The sequence below is a fragment of the Crocodylus siamensis genome, chromosome 2, assembly GCF_052110815.1.
Source record: "Crocodylus siamensis isolate JL-2025a chromosome 2, ASM5211081v1, whole genome shotgun sequence".
Lineage (NCBI taxonomy): Eukaryota > Metazoa > Chordata > Crocodylia > Crocodylidae > Crocodylus > Crocodylus siamensis.
The window spans coordinates 253,548,588-253,574,118 of record NC_143396.1 but is presented as its reverse complement, the minus strand read 5'-3'; the positions used below and the strand labels follow the sequence as shown (position 1 = coordinate 253,574,118).

General features: G+C 44.1%; 1 protein-coding gene across 6 annotated transcripts in view; it reads right to left on the bottom strand.

The window, feature by feature from the left end:
* Window positions 1-25,531, bottom strand: part of TTLL5 (tubulin tyrosine ligase like 5) — a 178,569-nt gene that overhangs the window by 128,369 nt on the left and 24,669 nt on the right. For all 6 annotated transcript variants that reach the window (XR_016440344.1, XM_090033722.1, XM_090033723.1 and 3 more), the window contains 4 exons: window positions 14,954-15,055; window positions 14,704-14,795; window positions 13,015-13,122; window positions 1,006-1,087 (listed from right to left, as the gene is read on the bottom strand). Coding sequence is in view for 5 of the 6 variants with exons in the window: in XM_090033722.1 (XP_089889848.1) it covers window positions 1,006-1,087; window positions 13,015-13,122; window positions 14,704-14,795; window positions 14,954-15,055 (384 nt within the window). In the remaining variant the exon portion in view is untranslated. The remainder of the gene's footprint in view (window positions 1-1,005; window positions 1,088-13,014; window positions 13,123-14,703; window positions 14,796-14,953; window positions 15,056-25,531) is intronic.

Below are 25,531 nucleotides of genomic sequence, written 5' to 3'. Positions count from 1 at the left end.
ACACTTACTCCTCAAAGAATGTGGAGGAAACTGAGGCAGGGAAATGCTTGCTTTTTCCCTTTTTATACTTAGGTCTATGCATTCTTGCGCCTTAACTAATAAAGAGCAGTAGTGGTTTCAGAACCCTCTGCAAAGCCTATCTGCATGCAAGCATTTCATGGAGTACCAACCATGTACTCCAGAAGAACTAAACTGTAGCCCAGAGTAGTAAAACTAGAGTTCTCGAAGGGCACACCTACACATGCACTTTAATGTGCATTAGCCTATTTTAATGCACATTAAAGCATCACAGAAAACATGCATTTTTACTAACGCATATTAAAATAGACTTATCTGCCTTTTTCTAGTACCTCACAATGGAAGTACTTAAATTTAAATGCATATTAGAAAAAGTGAATTAATTAAAACACGCAGACACCCCTAAAAAGGGCACATTTAAGCCACAGAAGAGTCTGAGGAATAAAAGCACTGGACCTAGGTGACTGGGTCCAGTGCTGTTTCAGTTCTGTTTCAGATCTCAGCAGGGAGTGCTACTTAGAGGACCAGCATCCCAACAGTACATCTAGAGACTGAAACCAAGGGCATTACCTAGACTCTGTTCTGACTTGAGGCTTAAAGTACAGTGGACTCAGACAAATGAGATCCAAAAGAGCTGCCTGAGGAGTATCTGAAAAAAGTGGGACCTTGACCAGATCTGTGACACAAGGCTATGTGGCAATAGCAATAGTAAATGAGTGGAAGGATAAAAACAAATACAAAAATAAGGAGAACATGAAACCCCAACTGGACTCCTTTAAAAACCCTGCTGTACCATGGTCACTTTAACAAAAGAAAAATCAAAGGAAATCTACTCTGAAAGCCTATTAGTATTGGAATACCACCACCATGGGGTTGACTTAGCCATGCCCTCTGAGGATCACTAGCTGTATCTGGCATGGCCAGCGATTTCATCCTACTTCATGAAGATCCTAACTTTTTCTTTGCTTAAATCTAGGAATCACTTACCAGGCTAGGGATGGAGACAGGTTCACTTCCAGCAACCAAGGCTTGAGAGTAGCATCAATAAGGACATCAAAACCATAGAGCTCTGAAAACACAACAGACAGTGCATCTTTCATATACAATAAGCACTGAAAGCCCATTGGGGCACTTCTAATCCAGCTGACTCATTTAGGCCTACTGATCCCTCAAAATTCAATGAAGCTCAAATGTCCTCCCCAATAGGAGGCTGGCTTCCCTAAAACGGAGAATAAATATACTCCTAGTTTGGGAAGACAAGGGAGGGAAGCAGAAGTGTAGTCCTAGAAAGACAGTTAGGAGAGAAAAACTTGAATGAAGAAAAAAAGAATGAGATAAGGAGGAGACAAGAACAAATACAACTCTAGCTTCCCAAAATCTCACCATTGTGCAGAATTCAGCTACCTGCCTTTTCCTGGAGGCATAAAGCAGTATAACCACATCATCCCAACCTCTCAAAGTTCTACTTTTTTTCCAAGATCTCATGTAAAACAAACATTTCCCTTCCTTCCTTTTAAAACTATAGTTGTCTTATTTCAGTCTGCCATAGGAATCTCCTTTCTTTCCACTGCCATCTCATCTCCATTTATCTTATTTTATGCCTACCATACATACTCAGACTTAAACCCCATGTTTGTGCAAGAGCCTTCTTCTCTGCATCTCTCACCTGGAAAACCTTCTAATAACTCTCTGCCTTTGTAATACTCCATCAACTTTGCAAATCATTGCAAAAACACCTCTCTCTCAGCACCTAAAATGCCTCTCTCACTTGGACTGTATTACGTGTGCTAGATGTACTCTTCAGAACACAGGTCAGATTGAAGCCAGCTTCCCATTCCACGCCTGACTTTATTGTTTCAGCTATGCAGCATGCTCGCTCTATTCTGGGATACAGTTTGCAAGAAAGATGCTACACAAACATGACTGTAAATAAGATGTTGGGCACCAAAGTGACTCCCTGGCACAGCAGTAAGCGAGAGAGACAGCTAATGATTGCCAATACAACTGGTGCACATTTTTTCAAAATGTCGCAGAACAGCAGATTGGCACCAGAGGAGGATTTCCATGGAATTAACCAGTTCCCAAGTGCCTGGAGCGAAAGCAAGAAAATGTCTTTGCCATGCTGCTTTCCTTGAATTCTGGCCCCAGCATTTTGTCGCCTTCTTAATGTTAATGCTGGCTCCAGGGAGCTGGACTGCTTGACAAGATCTTCCTATGCAGACAGCTGTGCGAGGGCTCATGTAGCTTGTGATGGGAAGTTAATGAGCTGCAGGGGGACTCAGAGGGGGAGGAAATGGCAGCAGAATTTATTAATGTTGCCTGCTCATTTCTCTGGGTCATGGAGCCAGACAGTAAGTGGGAAGAAAAACAACTCAGAAATGAACAGTTGGGTCCACTCAAAGAAAATTAGGCCAGTACAGATTTGAGTCTCTTGCTCCCCAGCCTGGGAAGGCTGTAGTAGGAGAAAGGAGGAGGAGTAGATCGCAAGTGTGGACATTTGTTAGGCATTCTGAATATGAGAAACATCGCTGTAGGCTAAGCAAATTTTTCCACAAGATGGTTCCAGGCACCAGTGAGGACCTTGAGGCTGCCAGCATACAATAAACTTTGGAGGACAAGGCGGCAGCTAATCCTCAAGGTGGAAGAACAGTAAGTGGTTCTGTCACATCAAACTGATCTGCAAACTACCCTCCCTCAAGTCAAAAAATAAAGATGGATACCTCTTTCTTCTGCTGTTTAACCATTTTCTGTTTTCCCTCTCTCTGTCCCATAAAGTGCTTTACTAATAACTAATTCCTCCATTCCACTCTCCAGCATTCTTCCCTATTTCTTCTTTCTTCTATTTCTATATACGCCTACCTCCCCATTCCTACCCTTTCCCCTCCCTGAAATCTTAATAACTAATCCCAGTGTTTTCCATCCTCCTAACCCCAGGTGGTCCATTTTAAATATATATAAGAACGTTCTGGGAGATCCATTTGCTGGTCATCACCACTGTGGTCACTTCCTTTGTATACTGTTCCCCTTTCACATTCACCTGTCTTCGCTGTTGAGACAGTAAATTGTTTAGGACAGACCATGCCTCTAGGTATTTCTGTGCAGTGGTCAAGACAATAGGGGCCCCATCTCTCACTACTGCAACACACAAAATAGTAAATTAGTCATGGTTCCAGCTGCTCTGGAGGTGTCTCATCATTTCCCTTACCACATTTGGAGATTGTGAAATCCTCTGGCCTCCATGACAAATGCTTCATTTCTACCCCGCATAGCCCCCATCACATTCTGCAGGCAAAGGTTCCCAACTTACACCGAGAGAGCATGAGAAGGGAAAGTTCACGTGACCCCAAAAAGGAGCAGGGCCATCTTCTCTAAAGCCACCAGCTGCAAGCCTAGCTACCACTCCCCTGTGTAAACAGTTTAGAGAGCTGAGTGACTGAAAAAGGATTGTTCTCTGTGATCTCTCTTTAGCCTATGGTGGTGACAGATGTAGATCTGTGACAGCCCATCTTGTACAACTGTTATTAAGGGGAAAATGGGGAAAGCTGTGGGATCAGGTTTCCACAGCTCCTCAGATAATGCTTTTATTCCCCTCCCCCAGCTACCACAAGCTACAAAAACCTGCTTCATCATCATAGCTTGCTTAAGAGTTTGACATTATATCAGGAAGCAGCATCTGCTGCCAAGACTTAGCAATGTGAGCAGGAGTCTCTGGTGACAGGACTTCCAAACCCTCCATGCTAGAAGAGCTTAAGAATATTCCCTCTCTGCATAATTCCGATTGCAGACTACCACTGCTTATTCTTTACAGCTTAATTCAACATACTGGAAGATATGGGATAATTCCTACTGTCCCAGTGTAGCTCCATCCCTCAAAGCACAAACGGTTTTGCAGCTCCCAAAAGGAGACAGGGCTAAGAGCATAGCCACTGAATCTGAAGAGGACACCTGTATTTCCTTTTGACCCTTTCAAAGTTCAGAACTAGTTAACACCTCCAATACTTGCTTTCTGCATCCTGGTGGGTCAAGAAAAGGATGAATTCCCCTGCCCATAAATACCCTGGTGATGCCCCACCAAGAATTTAAAACAATCTTTTTTCAAAACTTCACAATATGGAACAGTCAATTAGATGATTAGAGGGATTGCACATGGACGACTCTGAAGGGAGGCAAAGGGTGTCCTACACATTCTGTCCTATACATTTAGTCCTACACATTCTATATGCTGGGAAGCCCATAGTTATTCCACTCTTGTGCAGGATCTGCAGTGTAGGTTCACTTCTAATAGGCTAATGAGCATACTTCTTTCTCGGTCTCAGCTGTTTCACATGCAGTAAAACAACTGTTAAAGGGAGTTATGACTGCAGGAGAAAAACTGCCATGAGCTAAATGTGGCCAAACTTTTGAAGGACTGTAAATGGCAAGACAGAAGGTGTATTTCCTTTGCCATAACTACTCTAAAGAGATGAAGAACAAATTAAGTTAGTTCTTCATCTCACTTCCCTCTTTTTACCAGCATAAACTCAGTCATGGCTGGGTCTAGCATTCACTGCTATTCCTATGTGGAAGCTGATTTGAACTTGCCCCTAAAAAGGATGAAAATGTTGTTGTTTGCACTCAAGATAAAGGAGAAGCAGAGGGGAGTGGTGTCTCCAGCCTGCTGGCACCTCAGCACATTTACTTGACTGTAATTTCATCTAATTTTGAATAATATGGGGGCCCACTCTGAGATGAAATGGCTCTCTGGCGTTATTCTTTGAAACCCAGGATTCTCCTCCACCAGGAGGAGCTCAGCACTACAGGAGAGAAGAAAGCTGTATTTGGTAGAGGTACAGGAGCTACAAGTCATCCAAGCAAACTGAGCCCAATCCATTATGCTCCACCTCAAGAATCTGCAGATCATTCAAGTCATTTAGCTCATTCTGGGATTGTCAAAGGGATCATTCAGTCACACAAAATTGTCCAGCAGAATTCCTCCAGCTCAAGAACGAAATACAAAGAAGTAGATTCAAAAGAGATCTAGAAGAAGTGTACTTACATTTCTAAAAACTCCAATTATTGTCAAGCTTCTCCATATCCACATTCCATTGTGGATGCCTATGCATTCTCATGCTCAAAGCTGTAAAATTTCTGGTGAGCAATACCAACAGGGAATAAGTAAGCCCTACCTTCTTTGTGCTTTAGATTGAGGGGATAAGGCATGCACCCTAGGCTTCAACTGCCAATCACATGGTGTATAGGATGTATACAATTTCAAGCAAGAGAAGATGAAGAGCAAATTTCATAACATACATACATATTGAAAACATACCTGTGGATCATAGTTTCATAGTTGGTAGGATCAGAAGGGACCTGAGCAGATCATCAAGTCCCTGTCCCTGCCATGGGCAGGAAAGAATGCTGGGGTCAAACGACCCTGGCAAGGTGTCTATCTAGGCTCCTTTTGAAGACCCCCAAGGTAGGAGCGAGCACCACTTCCCTTGGAAGTTGGGTCCAGATCCTAGCCACCCTGACAGTGAAGTAGTGCCTCCAGATATCTAGCCTGAATCTACTCTCAGTCAATTTATGGCCGTTATTCCTTGTTACTCCCAGTAGCGCTCAGGGAAACAGGGACTTTCCCATTGCCTGCTGGTTTCCCTTGGCCAGTTTATAGACGGCCACCAGATCCACTCTTAGCCTTGTCTTGTGGAGGTTGAACAGGTTCAGGTCTCAGTCTCTCCTCATAGGGTCTGCACTGCTGACCCCAGATCATGCGAGTGGCCCTCCTCTGGACCCTCTCCACATTGTCCACGTCCCTCCTGAAGTGCGGCGCCCAGAACTGGATGCAGTACTCCAGCTGCGGCCTGACCAGTGTCACATAGAGGGGGAGGATCACCTCCTTGGACTTGCTTGTGATGCATCTGTGGATGCATGACAGAGGTGCGGTTGGCCTTCCTGACTGTGTCCCCACATTGGCAGCCCATATTCATCTTGGATCTCTACTTATCGTTAAGTAACTTCAAGCTACTTCCATGAGGGTTACCCTCATTCCACTGAGGGTGACCCAAAATAATGATTCAATCAGTCCACCTGAAGGTGGAATCTCCAAGTTTTAGGACTACAATAACTGAAGCACTGATTTGCTACACGCATCATTGGATTTCCAGGGAGCTCTACGGATAACTATCCAATATGGATACGTTTCTCAGTAACACTGGAGATGCCACTTGAGCTCTGGTGAAATGTTTCCCAATAATCAAGGCAGATTCTCTATGGTTCTCTCACAGTCTGTTCTTACACTTAAGATATGAATTTGAAAAGTCAAGGTGGAAATCATCATGCCCATCATCCTTTCTGCTGCAAGTACAAAGAGCCCTATGATATTTAGTTTTTTCTTGGGTATGACAGCTTTTGGGGCATTTACTTTTAGACACAAATCCCAGGCCAATTGGAAGATGCACCAAATGTTTTCAAACACCAGTAGGTAAGACTTGCCCCACACTAGCCAATCCAAATAAGGGAACACAGTGATACATGCTTCCTCCTCAAGTAGACTGCTATCATCACAAGCACCTTGATGAATATCCTCAGAGTTCAGAACAGGGTGGGGGAAAGACAGGAAAAGTGATGGGCTAGGAGCATGCAGTGAGCTGACCTGAATATCTAGGCAGATAAGATCATGTACAAATCCTACTAGCCTTTAGTAATATGAACCCATGCATGCCCAAAATACACCAAACCTGAAAGGGTGCCTGATCAGTTCTGAGATCATTAAATATTATTGGATCGCTCAAAAAAACCCTCAAAATTATTTTTTTTATGACTGGAGGCAAGTAAGATTGCTGAGATGTCACAGTGAACTGGCTCTACCTGCAAAACAGTCTCTTAAGCAGTTCAGAGGATCTATAAACAGAAGGAAGTGAGGTGCATAGACAGTCTTGGAGGGGCAGACAAGTGTTGCCTGTTGTACTTCCCTGTTACAGAAAGTACATCTTACTTTGAGGAAACCTGTTTCACCTTGAAGGTAGAAAAACTAAAAGAAATGGAAGGAAAAGAAACAAAGCTCAGAAATCCTCGATCCAACCCTCCCTTTAACCATACCAGTGGCATTTGCCAGAATCTGCGGTTCTAGGATCAGCCTTATTAGCCATCAACAGACTCATTTACAACCCTTTATTTGACCCATGGGAGTTGGATTATCCTCAACTGTGAGAGATTGCTGATGACAACAAGTACCAAAGCAACAAAGCAGTGCGTTTCAAAGTATACCTTGCCTCACCCATTTTGGTACTAATTATCTCCACTCCTTTAAGAGCAGTTCCTCCACCATAGCTGCAAACCCCAGCTCTTGTTGACAAAACAACCTCTGTGCAACCACCTCTATTACTATGGAGTGAGTCACAATGTCAGTGACATTTAAAGAGGCCTCAAAGCTGATTTTGGACAGCATTTGGCCACCCAGACAACCTTCTTTAGAGTTTAGTGGCAGGCTATTCATGAGAGAAGGAAGTTTCTTACAGACCTGAAGTCATACCTTAACAACATGGCTTGAAAATTTGCAACCTAAATGTTAGATTCGCAGAAGGATCTGCTAATTGCCCCAATAAATCCAGCTTCTTTCAGGTCCTTGTCTTTTGGAATGTTTTTATACATGTGGGTTTCTTGTTCTCTGTGATACATATGGGGAAGGACAGACCCAGGTCAAAGCAGTAATATTCTTGTGTAGAACCTAGGATATGTGTCTAACTTATCTGATGTTTTCCCCAGTACCCCCACCTTTCTGGAGAGGAAGAGTGTCAGTTTCCACTATTACTTCCAAAAGCAGGACATAATCATCTCCCTGAATGCAGACTGTGTTGCTTTGACCTTAAAATGCTGGCATTTTCCACATTGCCTGCCAAACTAATGCTTAGTGAGGATGTATGTGCATGTGTGTGAGTGCATGTGTGTGTATATCCATATAAAAATGTATGCGGTCTCCAAAAGGGCTGCAGCCAAATTATCTAGGCCTGTGATTCAGTCACATGACAAACTGAGCAGGGTCAAATCAGGTCAGTACTTGAATGAGAAACCTCCATCTCCTGAAAGAAAACCCAAGGTGCTTCAGGAAGTGGCATGATGGTAAATCCATATGCATTTTCCCTAGTGATTCAAAACTGAATGAATGCCCCAGCTTGATGAGAGGGTCATTATCTACCCAGAAGTGCTGATTTTGGAATGAGACAAAAATCAAAAAGGTGTGAACATTTGTGCCTCGGAAGAATCCCATGCTGCTTCTCCCAGACATTGAGATGTTAGTTCTGGGACCAGGCCACACAAAATTCCCTCAAGCAATTATATTCTGCCCCTAATTTCCCCCAATAATTTTGATTGGATGCCACATTTTTCTTCACTTCCTTCCTTAAGCTTCTGCATAGCACTTTTGTGCATTGCAAAACAGCTGACACCCTATCCCAGAGATGGTTACACTTCTGGGCTAGAGAAAGCAATTCTTTATTTGTGCAGTGTTTTAGGATCCCACAGGATAAAGGGAGCTAGAATACTGGAAGTTTCATTAAGCAAAGAAGCCCTCACCACTGGATGGAAACTCAAGCTTGCAACCCTGACTGGCTCTTTCTAAAGCAGATGCCTTCAGAAGATGTAAATAACTGAGAGGACAAGGTCTCCCTTATAAAATACATTTTTACAGTCAGTGTAATACGCAGTTTCTTCTAGGAAAAAAAAAAAAAAAAAGAGTCTGGGCACCTATGCCTCCATAACTCAGCTCATGAACAAATTCAGATGGTTGCATCAGTTCTAAGTCTTAAAGTTGGGTCTCTCCAATAACAATCAGCTAAGACCATCTCAATTACAGCTTATTTTTAATGAAGAGCCTTGAGCCATGAGCCATTTAGAAGCCACAAGCCACAGCTAGTCCATATGACTGAAACAAAAGGCAAAACAAAAAGAAATCTGAGCTCTTTTAATGTCCAGTGTATGAGCATGCCCACAATACAGTTATGCAACATCTACACTGTTCTTATAACCTCCAGGGCTTAAAACAACAATTGAGTAGCCAAAGAATTTTGAGGACTCTTTGCTGCTAGGATTCTCAAGGCCTATCATTTACCAAAAGAGAACTCATGGGTTTGGGTTCTGGGGAGCCCACATCAATATCATCTCCCCAGCTACATCTAAGAAGAATAATGGTTTCTAACTTTTAGAAAGAGGATGGTACTTGTGTTGGCATGGAAAGGTTAATATTGCCACCAACACAAAGAATTAGGGAGGCCTCTCTCTGCCCCAGAGAGGAAGACACAGTTATCAGATACAACCTATATGGAGAATTCATTGGAGAAATGCCACTAAAGATAATAAATAGACAGGTCTGATTGATTCCACCCTTCTAGAAATGCCATCCTTCCCAGGGCACCATCTAAACTGCACTGCTCCCTTTCCAGGGAAAGCCATAGAAAAAGGAGCCTTCAGAGGAACTTGATTTGCTGGCTTTACTGCCTTACATCATTTCCCTCTGTTGTCAGGGACTGTACATTAATATTAACCCTGTTGTAAAAGAACCCAGAAGAGGCAAAATTAAAAAGGAGAACAAGACACTGGGAAAAAAAATGGGCCCTGTATGATAACAAGCAGCCAATCAGCATCCTCAGGATAAGGGGCATCTGCTTGGTAGAGGCATAGGCATGGGAGAAGGCAACAGAAAATACTGAGCTCTGGGAATGCCTCTGGATCCCCTGGGAAGCTGTATGGCTCCTGCTTAAGCCGTCTTTCCTGGGAAACTCTCAATTCATGTTTACAGTCAAGCAAATAGAACAAAACAGTTTATTTGTGGGGAAGTATCTGAGAGGGTGGTTAGTCCAACCCTGGGGAGGCAGCAGGAAGTGGGATAACCTCAAAGCCAGGCTCAGCACAGAGGACGTAAGGGGCATGAGTTTCCACACAAACCAGTCAAAGTAAACTACAGACAAGGGTTAAGGGAGAAAAGGGGGAGAGGGGAAGGGAGGTGGACATAGAGGAAGTGCCTTAGGTCTCTCTATTGAGTTGTTATTTTTGGAGTTGCTGCTAAAGTGCTACTTCACCAAGAAAAATTCCCATCAGTTCTAAGTTTCACTGATTCTGAAAGGAGTCAAAACTAACAGACCTAGAGCTGGCTGGTTTTGCAGGTGGCTGAATACCAGGTGCCAGCTGTAGCAGGCAAACTGAGTTGTACTAAGGCTCTTAAGCAAGAATTTAGGCCTTCCCAGAACTAAGCAACAAAATTGAACAGAGCGTCTTCTGAGGCACTGGGAGATACAAGTGCTGTGACTGGTGCGCTAGGTGAGCAAGGCACAAGAGTTTCCTTATAAGGAATGTGCTTATAATTTTGATTGAAAACCACTGTTCTGTTTTGTTTTGTTGAAACAGTTATGCTCTTTTGACACTGTTTCAAAGTTTTGCCCATAGGCCATAATGAAGAAGGTCAAAACAGCCTATAACTTTGCCATTTCTGGCCTGATTTGAATGAAACTTGCAAGAATGGTAGCCCCTGCTGAGGCTACGAAGCCTGCCAAGTTTCAGGGAGATAGGTGCAGGGGTTTCGGGAAAACTGTACCTCAAGCTGCTGACAAACAAAACTTGTGACAAGGGTGACACTGTGTGCGCGTTAAGATGGAGCAGGGTGAAAGCTGCAGGCCTGCTAGGCCCTGCTACGGCCAGGAAGCCTGCCAGCTGTCAAGGAGATAGGCGCAGGGGGAGTCTGGGTTCTGGGGTCCTGCATCCCTAGCTGCTGACAGGCAAAACCCATGACATAGGTGGGTGACACTGTGTGTGTGTTAAGGTGTGCCTTCAGTCAGCTGGCACCAAGGAAGAAAGCAGGGCAGTTCAAATAATGCTGCCTTTCACGCCGTTTTTCCATCCCACCCCCAGAGTACTGGGATTGGAAGGGACCTCAGGAAAGGATGACAGTCACTGGCCAGCTACACAGTCAATAATGAAAGCACTCCTTCCCCACCTTCCTCCCTCTTCCCCCTCCCTTTCCTTACTTTAGTTTCTGTTTCCCTGCGGGTAAGCCCAGCTTGAGCTTCAAAACTTGAAACGCTTAAAAAATTTCAAAATGTTTCGACTTGTCTCGTTTTGTTTCGAGGCTGTTTTGAAGTTCTCCGTTTCATTTTGATTCTGCCATTTCAAGCTTGAAACGAGTTGGAACAGTGTTGAAATGAAACTGCTGGCAAAATTTTGCACAGCCCTAGTGCTTAGCACAGAGCCAGGGGATTGGACAATTTGGGATGAGAAAGTTACAAAAGTAATGAACAAAGCAATAGGTGTGTTAGCATGCAGTGGCGCTGGGAGGACAGACACAGCTGCTGTCCCCCCGTTCAAACAGTGGGGAAGCCAGAAACAAACATCACACACACACACACACACACACACACACAGTGGAAGATCCAAGGCCTGGTACCCCAAAGGTCACTGCTGAAATGGCTTCTTAGACATTTGCCAGGTCATATTATGCGGAGGAAACCTGTAATATTGTCTAGGGGTTACTTACAAAGTCTACTTGATACCATATCAGACGAGAGACCGTGTCGATCCTTGGGGGATCTCTGGTAAAAAGAATCCTATTGGTAACACCAGTCCCCTCCCTCCCCAATTACCCCGTCACAGCTCCCACATTCCACACTGGACAACACTGATTCTACAAGGTGTGCCAATGCTCCTGCTGGGACTTAAACACAGAGGTTCCTGACTAGGGGGTCTTGCCCATCTACTCAGGGTCAGACAATCACTATTATCTGGGGTCAGGAACAAATTTTGCCTCACGGTCAGACCAGTATAGACTGTGGAGGGTCTCTGCCTCCTCCTGTAGCTGGGCATGTGGCCCTGTTCCTTGGATCTCTCAAATGTATTTTAACAACCTTGCTGCAGCAGAGCATTAGCACCGTGGTCCCTTATTTTATCTGTACCAGGATAGGGTGTTATACCTTGTGGCTGTGCTTGGGGTTGACCATATAGTTTTGCAAATAGGTTAGACAATTAATTTGTATAGGATGGTTTGGATAGTGATGATCCTCCCTCATAGAGAAGGCTGAATTAGATAATCTTGGGTGGTTCCTTCCAGCCCTTCCTTTTTTTTTTATAAAAGAAGTGGTGAAAACTGCAGTGCTGCCACACTCCAAGGCTCAGTGGAAGGACCCTACTGTCAACAGGGTCATGGCTGCACTCAGTTACCCTGTTCTTAATACTTAAGCACATAGGATACAATAGGATGCTCACCTTTTGGTGGCCTTTGTTACCTGCATAGTTGAGTAGAAGACTTAACTGAATTCAGAATTACCTACTGCTCTAAGACTCATGCCTTTTGTATTTGCAGAAAGCAGCTAAGAGCAGGAGGCCCACCCCAGAGAAGGCTAAGAAGCAGCCATTGGAAAGCAGGAGAAGGCATGCATTGGTACCAGCCGCCGCTTTCTGGAGCTGTTCCCAGCCTCCCCTGCCAGTGAGTTCTCAAATCCCTTTGCCAACACATAGTTCTGTGTAGAACCTCAGCTAAAGATAAGCTTTGCCGCCGCCATGTGTTCCAGTCACACACATACAGACTCACCAACACTTATACCCAGACACATGAATCCTACAGATGGAAAATAGTAATGAACTGAACCATCTAGTCCAGTGACCAGTACCAGGTGTTTTACAAAAAGGGTGCAGCCTCACTCAGTCAACCTTCCCAAAGTCATCAGTGGGCCAGGTAATGTCAGGGCACACATCATTCTGCTGGCTCCCTCCAGTTCATCTTAAAATCCAACACCCTTCCCCTTACAGTACCCTGATGGGCAATGGCAACTCTGGGCCCATTCCCTTCATAGTGCAGTACGATTGTGCACGAAGCCAATCCAACTTTTTCTCTGCCATTACACACTGTATGTAGGATCCAAAGTTCCTTCAAACCACTGATGTACTGAAGTAGCAAATGACACTCTAACACTAAGAAAAACAAAACACCACAACATCAACAGCCCCAAGATGTTAAGATGCCTTTATGATACTTACCAAAGCAGCTGCTACGGTATGGAAGAAAAGTTTTACAGGCTGTGGCAATGGCCAGTTCAGCAGAAATTATAGTCTTAATAATCAGGTCCTCCACATTGGCCATCAGTGCTACATGGGGAAAAAAAAAGAATGTGAAGCCAGGGGTAAAAACTAGAAGAACATGGGTATGTACATATGCAATTGTCCATGTGAAACCACACAGGCATTACCGCTTTGCACCCGTGTAAATACCCATAAGCAAAAGATCACGAGCGTATACATGCACAAGAATCCTAGCGCAGAAGTGCTCACAAGTGAATGCTCAGTGGAGCATGTGAATCTAAAAACAGGGGCAGGAGCACATTGCAAGCACAACACCAAAAGTCAGCTGGAGTCTGATCACCACCCACAGAGCACTGCAAAGGATTAAACAAACAAGAGATATAAACCCTCATGTTTTAGGGCACAAGCCAAAAAGCTTTGAAAGAAACATTCCTTATGGCTAGGTTATTTCATAGCTGCCTTCTATAATGTTGCATCATCCTCTAAATCATTTGGTACTGGCCACTGCATTAGACATTCCATTTTAGTAATACAAGTATTTTCCATACATGAGAGAATGCATGCATGAGCCTGGATAAGTACAGATGAATTAACAACTATGTAATAGGAGGCATTATTGTGCACACAGAGAAGTGGCAAACATTGTTATACAGTTGCAAGAACACACAAGAATTGCCTTCCCACACTGGACCAGCACTCTTTGTTCAGCATTGTCAGACAGGAAGTGACCAGAACCAGACACAGCAGAGAAAGATGCAGGAACCCTCATAATGGACAATTATGAAAACAACCTACTTATGTTTCTCACTGACTTGCCTATGTTAGATTCATATCCCTTACACATTAGATATTACAAGAACGTAAATATGTAAATGTTGTGTGCAACTGATGGAACATGTAACTTGTAGTAAGACCAAGTGACTATGTAGCCATGCATACATATGATGGGGGAAAGGCCTACTTCTATTTGAAAGCCAGATTGAAACCCCTTCCTCCATCATCTAATTGTTCCCTGGCAACACACAGGATGGACATCTTAACACTAACTGATAGCAGCTGAGGGCTTCATATCACAGGTAAATTAATCCACTAAGAAAGTATTATACCTGGATTCTGCCCTGCTGATGCATTTACTCCCAACAGACCTGACAGAAGTGTGGAAGAGGGATCTACTTTACACGAACAATCAGACTTCAATGAAAACATTCAGCAAAAACCCGAGGCACAAAAACGTGATACCACATCCAAGAGTTATTCAAAATGGTACAGTTCTCCAGAGGCAGATCACCCATCAGCTTGGACAGGCCATGGGAGTAGTAGAGGGAGTGAAGCATTTAAGATGATGCCAGGAGAAATGGGATGACCTTCAGGAAGGGGAAGTAAGTACAGGTAAAATATTAAGAAAAAAACCATGACAGACGTAGGTTGTTCAATATAATTTCCCATAAGAGTAGGTGAAGGCTTATTACTGGAAAGATGGAGAACAATGGGCTGGATATAGCCACAGAAGATAATGCATAGAGACGAATCCTGCCCTCCACCCTGAGACAGAATGGAACAGGACCTACAAGGGCTTTTCCCCAGCTTCTGTCTGGGTTCCTTGCTGGTGACAGAACAAGGAAAGAACCAAAAAGGATCACTACTGACCTGCTGTGTCTCTTCCTTCTTGTTTCAGGTACCTCAGCATTGCACTCATGCTCCATTTGTTTCCATAATCCTCTACCTCAGGGTCATCGCAGCTAAAATAAACCAAAGGCGGCCTCACTTTGCTGGCTTATGCCTCAGAATCACCTTCTAATCTTAGATGCACTGGTGCCAAGTTTGCCCCCCCATCTTAGTGTGAATTTGGTTCCCTTTCCAAAAGCTACCTCCTCATTTCCCAGGTATATCCAAGTACCTGACATAGTCTCCACTCTTCTTATTGACACTGTAATTGGTCAGATGCATGAACTGGTTTTTAATGTTCTTAGATCCCTGGTCATATCTCACCGTTGCAAACCTATGAGCAGAGAAAATATTTAAAGCAGATTAAGCAGCTTGGTAGATGAAGCCTACTAGGCAGATCACTCAATCACTGCAGCTAAAGAAGGAAAAACCTAGTTATGTCTGATGCAGTGCAACCCCCCCCTAAAGATCAATTACAGTCTAACCCCCAGGGCTGTGTCCCCTTTTGCCTTTAGAACTTCATTCCAGAAGCTCCAGTTTCTTTTGAGAGATTATTTTGCAGCCCATACAGCACCTCTCACAATCAGGAAGTTTTCCTCAGTAGCTTAATTTGGGAACTCCAAATCCATCCTGGCAGTTACCACTCACAGCCCTTAAACTCTCTCCATCCCTGGGTTGCTGAAGAAAGTGTTAATAATGACTCCATAGGCAGAGTTAAAATTCTCCACTCAAAACCAGAAATCCATATGGTAGCCATTAACATCTTCCAGTATGACAATACCTCTTTTAGCTCTACCCTGACATCCAGGAAGAGGAAAAAAAGAAGAAAAATAAGGGAAAAAGAGGGTCTGGAGAAAATAGAGAGCTTTGGACAGCAAGGGAGAATGGGGAACCCTGGTGTGTACCAAAGAGAACTCTATATGGCCCAGAGCCATTGGCAGGGGAGGGGCACTTTAATAATAGAGACAGACCCTCAGCAAACTCATGGGTGGAACGTACAAATGCAACAAATCCAAGCTACAGTACCATAAAGTGCATCCCTCATTTATTGATGGTCATATTCGCCTGTTATTTTCCATAAATGAAAGTGTCTCCTTCAGTAAAAGCCAAAACATACAAGGTTGGCAGCCAAAAATCCCACCATTTTCAAAGTGTTGGTTATGGCATTTCCTGTCTGGCCTTTTCAGGTGCCATTCATTACCCAAAACTGGAAGCTTAACTATATTCTCATAAGCCAGTCATTCTATTACCTTTAACATTGTACCCAAGTCTCTTTCTAGTCACAAAGCTGCCTAAGCATGAACACGTTCAAGCAGAGTAGCCCTAGAATCAAAAAGCAACTATTCTCTCATCTCTTATTGCAACTCTTATGTATAAAGCCTCCCAAGAGAGAGGTACAATGGCCTTCTTGGTAGCCATATCAGCATAAGAATTACAAGTGCATCCAGAGCCTCAGACTTCCCATAAGAAACACTGAAATCTGAAAGCCAAAACCAGCAACATGGGGGTTATGGAACAAGACACCAACAAAAATAGAAATGAGGATGCAGATCTAGTTATCAGTACACTACAAACAGAATAAGACAAGATCAAGACTGAAAATAACCTCTCACACTGATCTTTGATTCATTTTTTTTTTTAAATGAATGGATGAATCTTAACCTAGAGTTTTGAAGCTTGCCATTGGGTGGAGAGAGCAAGGCAATCACCACAAAGTTCCTGTTTCCCCATAATCAGTTGTATATCACAGGTTGCCCTTCTTAGTATTTTCAACCCCCAGCTTTGTTTTATTAAAAAAACAAAACAAAACAAAAAAACCCAACTCTTTTCAGCATCATCTTTCTCCAATGATCATCACCATTCACTGTCAGGACCCTGTTCTAAATTCCACAGCAGGATGGTATTACTAAAAGTCTTGGGGTTTTTTTTAAGTGGTTTTCATTCACAGAGATAACAAGGACATTACAGCTCTAAAAAGAATCACTCTTTCCCACCACTACACTGCAGCTACTTGTAGGGGGAATATGATAGCAGTTTAATAGCAGATGAATCTGAACCCAGCCATTAAAAATTAGAAGTGTTTGGGTAGACAGAATATCATTCCCTTACCAAAATTTGGCCATGAAAAGATGGCCACACCAATTCTTTGAGAAGTGACCCGAGATCACAACTATAAGGTCCAAAGTGTTTTAGGGTACCTATCAAGAGTCTCTAGGTGATAAAAAAAAAGGTAACAAACACAACAAAAATGTTTACTAAAAAGACACCTGTTAGTAAGACACTGAAACACTGGATTCAGTAATGAATAAGAAGGAAAAAAAAGTATTCCCTTACTAAATTACCAATATCACTTCCTGCAGAACCCTATTTAATCTGTTTAAGTTCATATACCACACACACCACCACAGTATCCAAAAACTTTCTAGCAGAGCATTATCCTTCTTATAAAGAATTTTGTGTCAGAAGAGCAGTTTAGCCAGTCTTTACCCAGGAATGAAGGGTTCCTCTTAAAGATCCTGGCCTGAGGTTTCTGAGATGAGGACTAGGAACCTAAGAGGCTCAAAATTCAGTGAAAAAGCCAGCAAAAGAGTGAAGCACAGGTCTTATGCGCTTGTGACAGATTGTGTTACTGAGGAAACATATTTTGGCACTAGCTGGAGTTTCCTAAGCAATGAAGGCTTCATGCCCAGGTATCTCAGATTGCTATAATCCAGCCAAGAAGTGATGAAGGTGCAAACAACTGAGGCCAGGTCATCATCCTCCTGGATAGGACAGTCTCTTAGCCAAAATACTACTTGCAGATGCTGCTATGTTGAAGCTTGGCATTAGCAAGGAATCCAAGAGAGTCCAGAGAAAAGCCACACGCATGATCAGAGGTCAAGAAAACAGAACTTACGACAACAGGCTAAGAGCCATGGGGCTCTTTAGCCTGAAAAAGCACAGGCTCAGGGGTGATCTGATGGCCACCTATAAATTTATCATGGGTGACCACCAGTATCTGGGGGAACGTTTGTTCACCAGAGTGCCCCAAGGGATGACGAGGTCAAACGGTCATAAACTACTGCAAGACCATTTCAGGCTGGACATAAGGAAGAATTTCTTTACTGTCCGAGCCCCCAAGGTCTGGAACAGCCTGCCATCGGAGGTGGTTCAAGCACCTACATTGAACACCTTCAAGAGCAAATTGGATGCTTATCTTGCTGGGATCCTAAGACCCCAGCTGATTTCCTGCCCTTTGGGCAGAGGGCTGGACTCGATCTTCCACGGTCCCTTCCAGCCCTAATGTCTGTGAAATCTATGAAGAGTTCTCCTAAACTACAGACTGCGTGTACCTTCAACTGTAGGAGACTGCACCATGGCTTTAAAACTTCAGAATGCTTTCCACTGCCTATCAGCATCACATCTACCACAGGTTCAACTTCAGGTAATTTTTCTTTACCTGATCTTTAATGTGATCTTGGTTGCAAGAGATTGGTCAGATGGGACAAAGAAAAAGTTTATCTGGATCACCTGCATATTACTGGCACTTGAGCCCATGGTACACAGCCAGTTCACTTAGTGGAGGCATACAGGTATTGGAAAAAAATAGGACAGTGGAATTGCACAAGTAAGCAGTGGAGATGCGGTTTTTCATAGTAACTTGTTGCAGACATCCCTCTAGGAGGGGTTCAAATTCTTTCAGTACATAAATTTGGGATCCTGATGCTTCTCCTCTAGGAAACAGCAGCACCTCATGGTTAGCATCAAATGCTACAGAGAGGTCCAAGGGGATGAAAACAAGGACCTACCTTCTATTCACTGACAGGAGATGTCATAAATCAGTGCTTCTCAAGAAGTTCCGGTTCAGATGTCTTTAGCTGAAATCAGACTGCGAGGTCTAAATGTTAGTTTCAGTGGATGAACTAGCTCTGCTCTGAGTGTGCTCAAAAATGGGAGGCTGGACATAGTGGATGGTATCTGCTTAGAGCAGATGTATTCAGGATGGATTTCTTCATTGCTGGTTGAACTACTGCATGTCTGACCATGGGTTTTCATGGAAGGTTTCCCCTCAAAGTATTCACCTGGTAGACTTGCACGAAGTCTGACAGAATGACTGCCTGAGGTGGCAGAGTTGTAGGAAGTATCTTTCCCATTCTTCATGCTCCCCCATTTGTATCAGCAATTTCTACCCATCATGAGAAATAAGATATTGTACACTCCCAATAATTTGGTCTTTGGGACCTCACCCTACAGACTTCAGACAAAAATCCCCTCATCCCAGGAATCCACTCTCCCCCTCAGCAGCTTTTAAAAGAAAATAGGTAGGGAAAGCTTTGTGTTCAGATGATCCCAAAATACTGAGCTGCAGACTTTCCCTTTCCAATCCAGCTACCTGTTCCTCAGCACAAGATAGGCCTGGAACTAGACTCCATTTTTAACCTAAACCATGGAATCAAAGAGTGACACTCGTGGATTCAACAGGCCTGACATGTTGCTTGCATTTCAGCCTCTGGCCATTTCTCCCACCAGCTACTCAAAGCCACTCTCAGGTCTACTTCCAAGCAAGGACATATATTTGCCTTTCCCTGGTGGTTTTCTCTTGCAAATCCAAGGAGGCAAAAAAGCAATTTGCATGAACCAGTAGGATGGCAGTAGGTTTCCCAGCTGGCAGGAACAGAAAATGAAGGAAAGTTCAGTTCCTGAATCCCCAAATCAGATCCCAGAGAGCCTCCTCCCAGAAACATCCAAACTTCCTGACTCCCAACCATGCTCCAAACTCTCCATCACCAGAGATGTCTTATCACCACACCGCCTCTCAGGCCGGCTAAATGATACCTGTCCTTAGTGGCAAGACGTAGGGGGTACACGTGAACACCTCCAAGAGCGCTGGTGCACCCGGACAGCCAGCACTCCCCACTTAGGCGACAGGGCAGGCAAGAGCAACAACCAGAGAGTGGGGGTGCCAGGAGAAGTGATGCCTGAGGCCCCCCTGCAGCCGATTGTGCTGACCAGCGCGGGATGTTCCCCCGCAGCTAATCACACTGACCCGGAACTGCCAGCACAATCCCCCGTGGAGGGTCCCTCTCCCCAGTCACTGACTGGCTGCTGTGGGGACAAGTGCCCCCCCCCGACTAAGGAGGCAACAGTTGCTCATGCCAGTCCTCCAGACTAACTTGTTAGTCTCCAAACAAATCTCAATTCCCTTGCTGAACAGTACCCATCCATGCAGAGCAGCATACGGCACTCCCTTTCCAGCACTAATCACTCCCACCCTCTTTTACCCCCCACCTCTCCCCAACTACTGGACATCACAGCATCCATGCTCTACCTCATTACCCCAGAATCCACACAATAATCCCAGGCTTCCACTAGCATCGCCCTATTGTCTACTCAAACACCTCCAGAAATCTATCCATCCCTCTAACCCACCATGCAGAAGGCAGGGCAGGGTGGCACTTTAGAGATTAACTGGTTCAGGGAGGCATGAACTTTCCTCTACTAGCATCTGACAGATTAGTTTGTTGCCCATGAAAGCTCATGCTACTCTGAACCAGTTAAGGGCTAAGAAGCCACCCTGGCCTACCTTCTGTTTGATTTCAGACTAACAAGACTAACTACCTCTCCAGCCCACCATGTTTTATACTGCTGTATGCCCTATTCTACCATTGCTTTGGGAAGAGTTTATTGACCTTAAGGTGAAGGTAGTCATAAGCAACTTATTTGCAAATATAAACTGCCTCATAAGAAACCACATGATGCTGCACAAAAAGTTACAGCATGCTTGCTTGGGATACCACCTCAGGGTCTGGAAAAGGAGTAGGAGACAGGAAAAAGGGCTGTGAATGAGAAGAAGTAAAACAGCACAGCAAATGCCTCTTCTCCCACGCAGGTGTGACAGATAAACATAATAGGCAGCTGCCCAGGGTCTTCCTATGAAAGAGATGGCCTTGTCTGAGCCCATTCTCCGGGGTTCAGTAAGCACTCTCCTTCTCTTCCAGTTCTTAGAATAGCTGTCAAATGGTAAGGAGAAGAAAAATAGCCCTACTGGACTGTTTAGTGCCCTTTCTTTTGTTTAGGAAACTAAGAGCAAATAAGAATCTATTTGTACCTTTCACAACTCATTGTTTAAGACAAATGCTTCATCCTGTTCCTGGGAGCTGCTGTAAAAATCAAGGAGTGGCAGGATGCCCTGAGAAAACTACTCTATGGACTAGAACTGGTGCAGAGAAAGATGGAGTATTTCCATACTTAGAGCACAAAGGCTGTGAACCCTAATGTACTACTAGGAACTTCGCTTTCTTCCAGTACAGAAGAAAAGGAAAGAAAAACACCACAAACTGCTGGGTTCGCCCTAGAAAACACAATGCTCACAACTGCAACATCTATCTTCTCTCCACCAGCAACCTGTTACATCAATGATCAGTAGAACAAGTACATGAGGAGGCTCAGTGGAAACTGAACTGCTAACACCTTTAGCATCTTGGTGTTGGTGACACCCTTTATGCCTCCTAGGACCAAAGCCAAGTAAACATATTAAAAAGGCTTGAGTACTAAAAAGCAATAAGAAAAAACTGCCACAAAGGAGGCAGAGGCAGTAGGAGAACTTTATAAGGGATCTGCTGATACAGGAACAGGTTTCCCTTTAAAGAGATGCAAGGACAAATCAGCCCATAATTTTCAAAACATATGTTTTTTCACTAACTGCATTTTGCCCCTTTGTTATATTGTGGATGTCATAAGCACCTAAAATAAAAAGAAAAAACTAGTACAATCTAGTAGTCTAGTTCTCCTGACTCAACAAACAAACTCTGCTGGAAAGGAAAACTGAGCTGGACCATGCCATCCCAGCCAGTTTTCCTCTGCAGTTCCTTCATCTGTCTTAGACAAACTAAAAAGTTATATAGGGGATAGAAAGAATGATGCAACAAAGCAGATGGAACAACAGGAGGGGGGAAAAAAAGCAAAAACAGAATCCAAAGAGGAGAGCTGAAGTCTGATAACCACCCCTTTCTTTCAGGGATCTCCAACTCTCAAGAGGATGGAAGGACACAAATGGAGAAATGAAGCCAAGGACAGACATAAGGACTCCTTACTTCAGCCCATGGATCCCCTCCTTTCCCTGTCCACTGTCCATCTTTCCCTTCTCCTAGTATACCTGATCTGGCAGCCTCTCCAGCTAGTCTGGTACCCATGGCTGCATGCAGCACAGAACCCAAAGCTGCTGAAATGGGCACTGCATATGGTGCAGTCCAGCCAGTGAGAGCCACACTGCACATGATAGCGACCCCAGCTGGACTGCTCCACACATGGCTCTGGGATATGTGCCACACAGTGCCCGGTCCAACGGGGACCCATGCTGCACATGCTATTCATAGGCACTGGATCAGATAGCTAGTGGAGGGGAAGGTGGTGAGATAGTCCATTAGTCTGATTCAGACTGACCTAACAACACTCATGCAACTCATGGGACAAAATGAGTGTGACACCCTTGCCTTACTCTCTCCACCCTGTAATGTTGGAAAGCAACACACATAACTAGTGTTACAGGGCTATTTTCTGCTCTCATTCTTTGACCAGACTCCCAGTGACAGCAGTGGAATCCCATCAGAAGCTCAAGAGTATGTGGCCTTCACCTGATTTCCCAACCCAGGGGACCAAATCCTATTCCTAGCACATGCTTCTCCAACTCCTATAAGAATCATATGAATGTAGCTAGAGAGTACCTGGCCATGATACAAGAACATACTATGGCTTCCTAATGGCATCCAAGCACCTCTTGCACAGTAATGATCTGGGCGCTGGATTATATGAGCTCAATGCCTTTCCAACACCATAATTCTAAACCTCATCTCATTTGACAGGCTGAGAAAAGCCTTAGACAGAAAAAAGGGAAGGGACCTACCCAAAACAACAAAGCAGACAGTGGAATAAACAGCAGAACCCAAGCACCCATCTGAGAATCCTGTGACTTAACCACAAGACTATCCTTCCCATAATTAAGCCCCAAACATCAGTTGAACATAAGAGAAGTGAAGAACCAGTGAAAACTAGTTTATCCTGACTTTAATATGATGCACTGAGCACTAGTTAAGAGCCCCAGTGAGAAGTTCAGTGTAAACTGCTGGACCATAACTGTTGTGCTCGATAGAGGTGCCTTGTAAAAGGGTCATGAGATTGATCCCCAGGCATCCATTATAAAAGCAAATTACACTTCCCAAACAGTAAGGGCCTGGTCAGGCAGGGGTTACTGCGAGGGGGGATTGGGCTGCTGTAGCAGGCTCTGGCGGTAGCACAGCTTGTGAGGTAATGTGAATTCCTTGGCTCTCACTGAACACCTGAATTCTTTGGAAACCACAGGAATCCAGCAGAGAAAAGGTAAATATCCCAGTGGAGCCAGTGCTAATTAGCAAGCAAGGCTACTGAAAGAGGGGGCGCTGCAGACTCTGGAGTTCAGCGAGCTCAGACAGCAGGAAGGCAGCCCACTGTCAGACATTATGAGGCTCAGCTGCTGGCTCCGGCATTACTGGAGCTCTCATGTTGCTCTGGAATACATTCACTCCCCCCTCAGCTGCTGCTCCTTGGGCCCATCACAAGCACATTTGGTTTTCAGCTCAATTTTTATTTTGTTTTTTACAGTTAAAAAACAAACAACCAAACAACCAACCTCTTCATGGTTTTAGTGAAAGTCAGACTAAAAAGTTCCTGCTGGGCCAAGACCTCTCCAGAGTTCAGGCCTAGAAACAGAGCTGCCTAAAAACTGGTAATTTAGATAAAAGATCCAGCTTTAAAAAAAACCACACAGAGTAAATCTATTTTTATTGAATACCAAAATCTTCACCACTGTGCAGCAGCACTCCCTGATGGTCTGCAACAGCAATAGTACACACTTCCCAAAGCCACCAAGGATGAAGTGACCCCCTCACAAAAAAAGTCACTGAAACAGCCTGTGTTTTTCCATTCCACAAGATGCTGAAGAGACAAAATGAAAAACTAGGAGTAACATAAAGAAACTACCCCCACTGCGTTGGAGTCAGGGGATAGACAATGGGCAACAAAATGCATTTAAATACTGGCTTGGCCCCTCTCTCAGTTGTGCTCCTAGTTCAGGCATACTGGATGAAGCAGGATCCAGCCAACTTTTGGAAAGACCAAAAGAGAGCAGAGACTTCCACTTGCCTGTGCCTGGATGCTAACTCCCAGTAGATAGCAGGTAGCCTTCAAAGTCAGTTTTGGATGCCAATCTGCAAATACTCCATGGTTTAACTCTTAAATTTTATCTAGATTAGGATTTAAAGGGATGGGAAATAATATATAGAGAGGACACACTTTAGGGTCACAGTACACTAGACAATAGAAACTAACGCATGCTGAACTGATTAAAGTCTAGACTCCCCAGTGATTTAAATATCTAAGACTTTTTTTTTTTTTTCTAGAAAAACCTCACCGAGTTAGAACATAAGTTGTGGTTGATGTAGATAAAAGCTCATTGGTAAAACCATATGGTCAGTCTAGATTATCAAAATTGCCCCTCCTGGCCTTAATATATTATATTCACCAGTTTAACGCATGTTAAATCCAATACGTATTGTCCATTCAGCAGATAAAAGCTTCAGACTTTTGCATAGATGCAGGGGAAGCCTTTCCTTTTGCTCTCCCTCCTGACATTTTATACAGAAAGAAATGCACAGTGCAGGCTTGCAGCTTATATTTCTTCCATTTACTCCATTCTGGGATCTTACATCACTTAATGCCAAGTCAGGTTGTACCATGAGAAATCAGATGCAGCAATGCCTAGTGAGGCACTCAAGTCTCCAGCTTCTATACAATCTCCAGTTACTCCCCACCCCCAAAAAAAGCACTGGCTACTACCAGCCACTATAATCAATTGCCTAAAAACACCAGACATCCTGAACAGGCCTGGCACTGGCCATCGCAGCTACATGAAACCTGGCATTTAAGGGGTACCTTTCAGAGGGGTGCAAAGAAAGTTGGGAATGAAGCAAATACAGAGAATCAACATAAAAAAGCCAGGCAGGGATTACTGCGAGGGGGTTACTGCCAGATTACACTTTGGAAACTAACTGAGCTTTCCCCAGGACAACCTGGGAATGTAGAGGTATTCTCTCTCCATTCAGTAAAGAAGGTCTGTAAACCTGGCTCTCTCATATATAGCAAAATATAGCTCCTCTACTTACTACTTTTAAACTATGTCCATGCTATTCCACCAAGTTTTCATTCCATATCATTCCTCTACAACCCAGGTGCACTACCACTCCCTGCTCCAGTTACTAAGCTCTGCTGCTGCTATAGGTGTTTATACGGCACAATGCTAACTGGGAAGCCAGAGCGCCGAACAGGAAGCCAGAACCTGGTGGCTGCAAAATCTTAACTTTTCTCCTAGTGTCTCAGCTCACAAATCCAGGGTAAGGGAAAAATAGCAAAGGGTATTGAAAACAACATAGGCTACTAGTGACACCTGGAGGCCATGCACAGGAGGGAACAGCACATCTCAATGTTCTTCCGTAACTCCTATGATGAGGCTGAGGCTGCTTCTTGCTCCAGCTGATTGATTTATTTGCTGGTGGGGATTGACAGCACCTGCTGCACCAACACTCTATACCTGGAGATGTGTGTGAATAGGGGAGACTCATTGAGAAGCATGGTAAAATGGATCAATTCCTGTCATTTTAAAATGCTTATATAAGCCCCACTGCAAGGTCCCAGCTCTGAGGTAGGTACAGGTCTGCAATCCAGAGTCACAGCTGTCCCTGCCCAGGGGCCACACACCCTTTGCTGTGCCTTCTGCACCAATTTAATGTCATGAATTCTG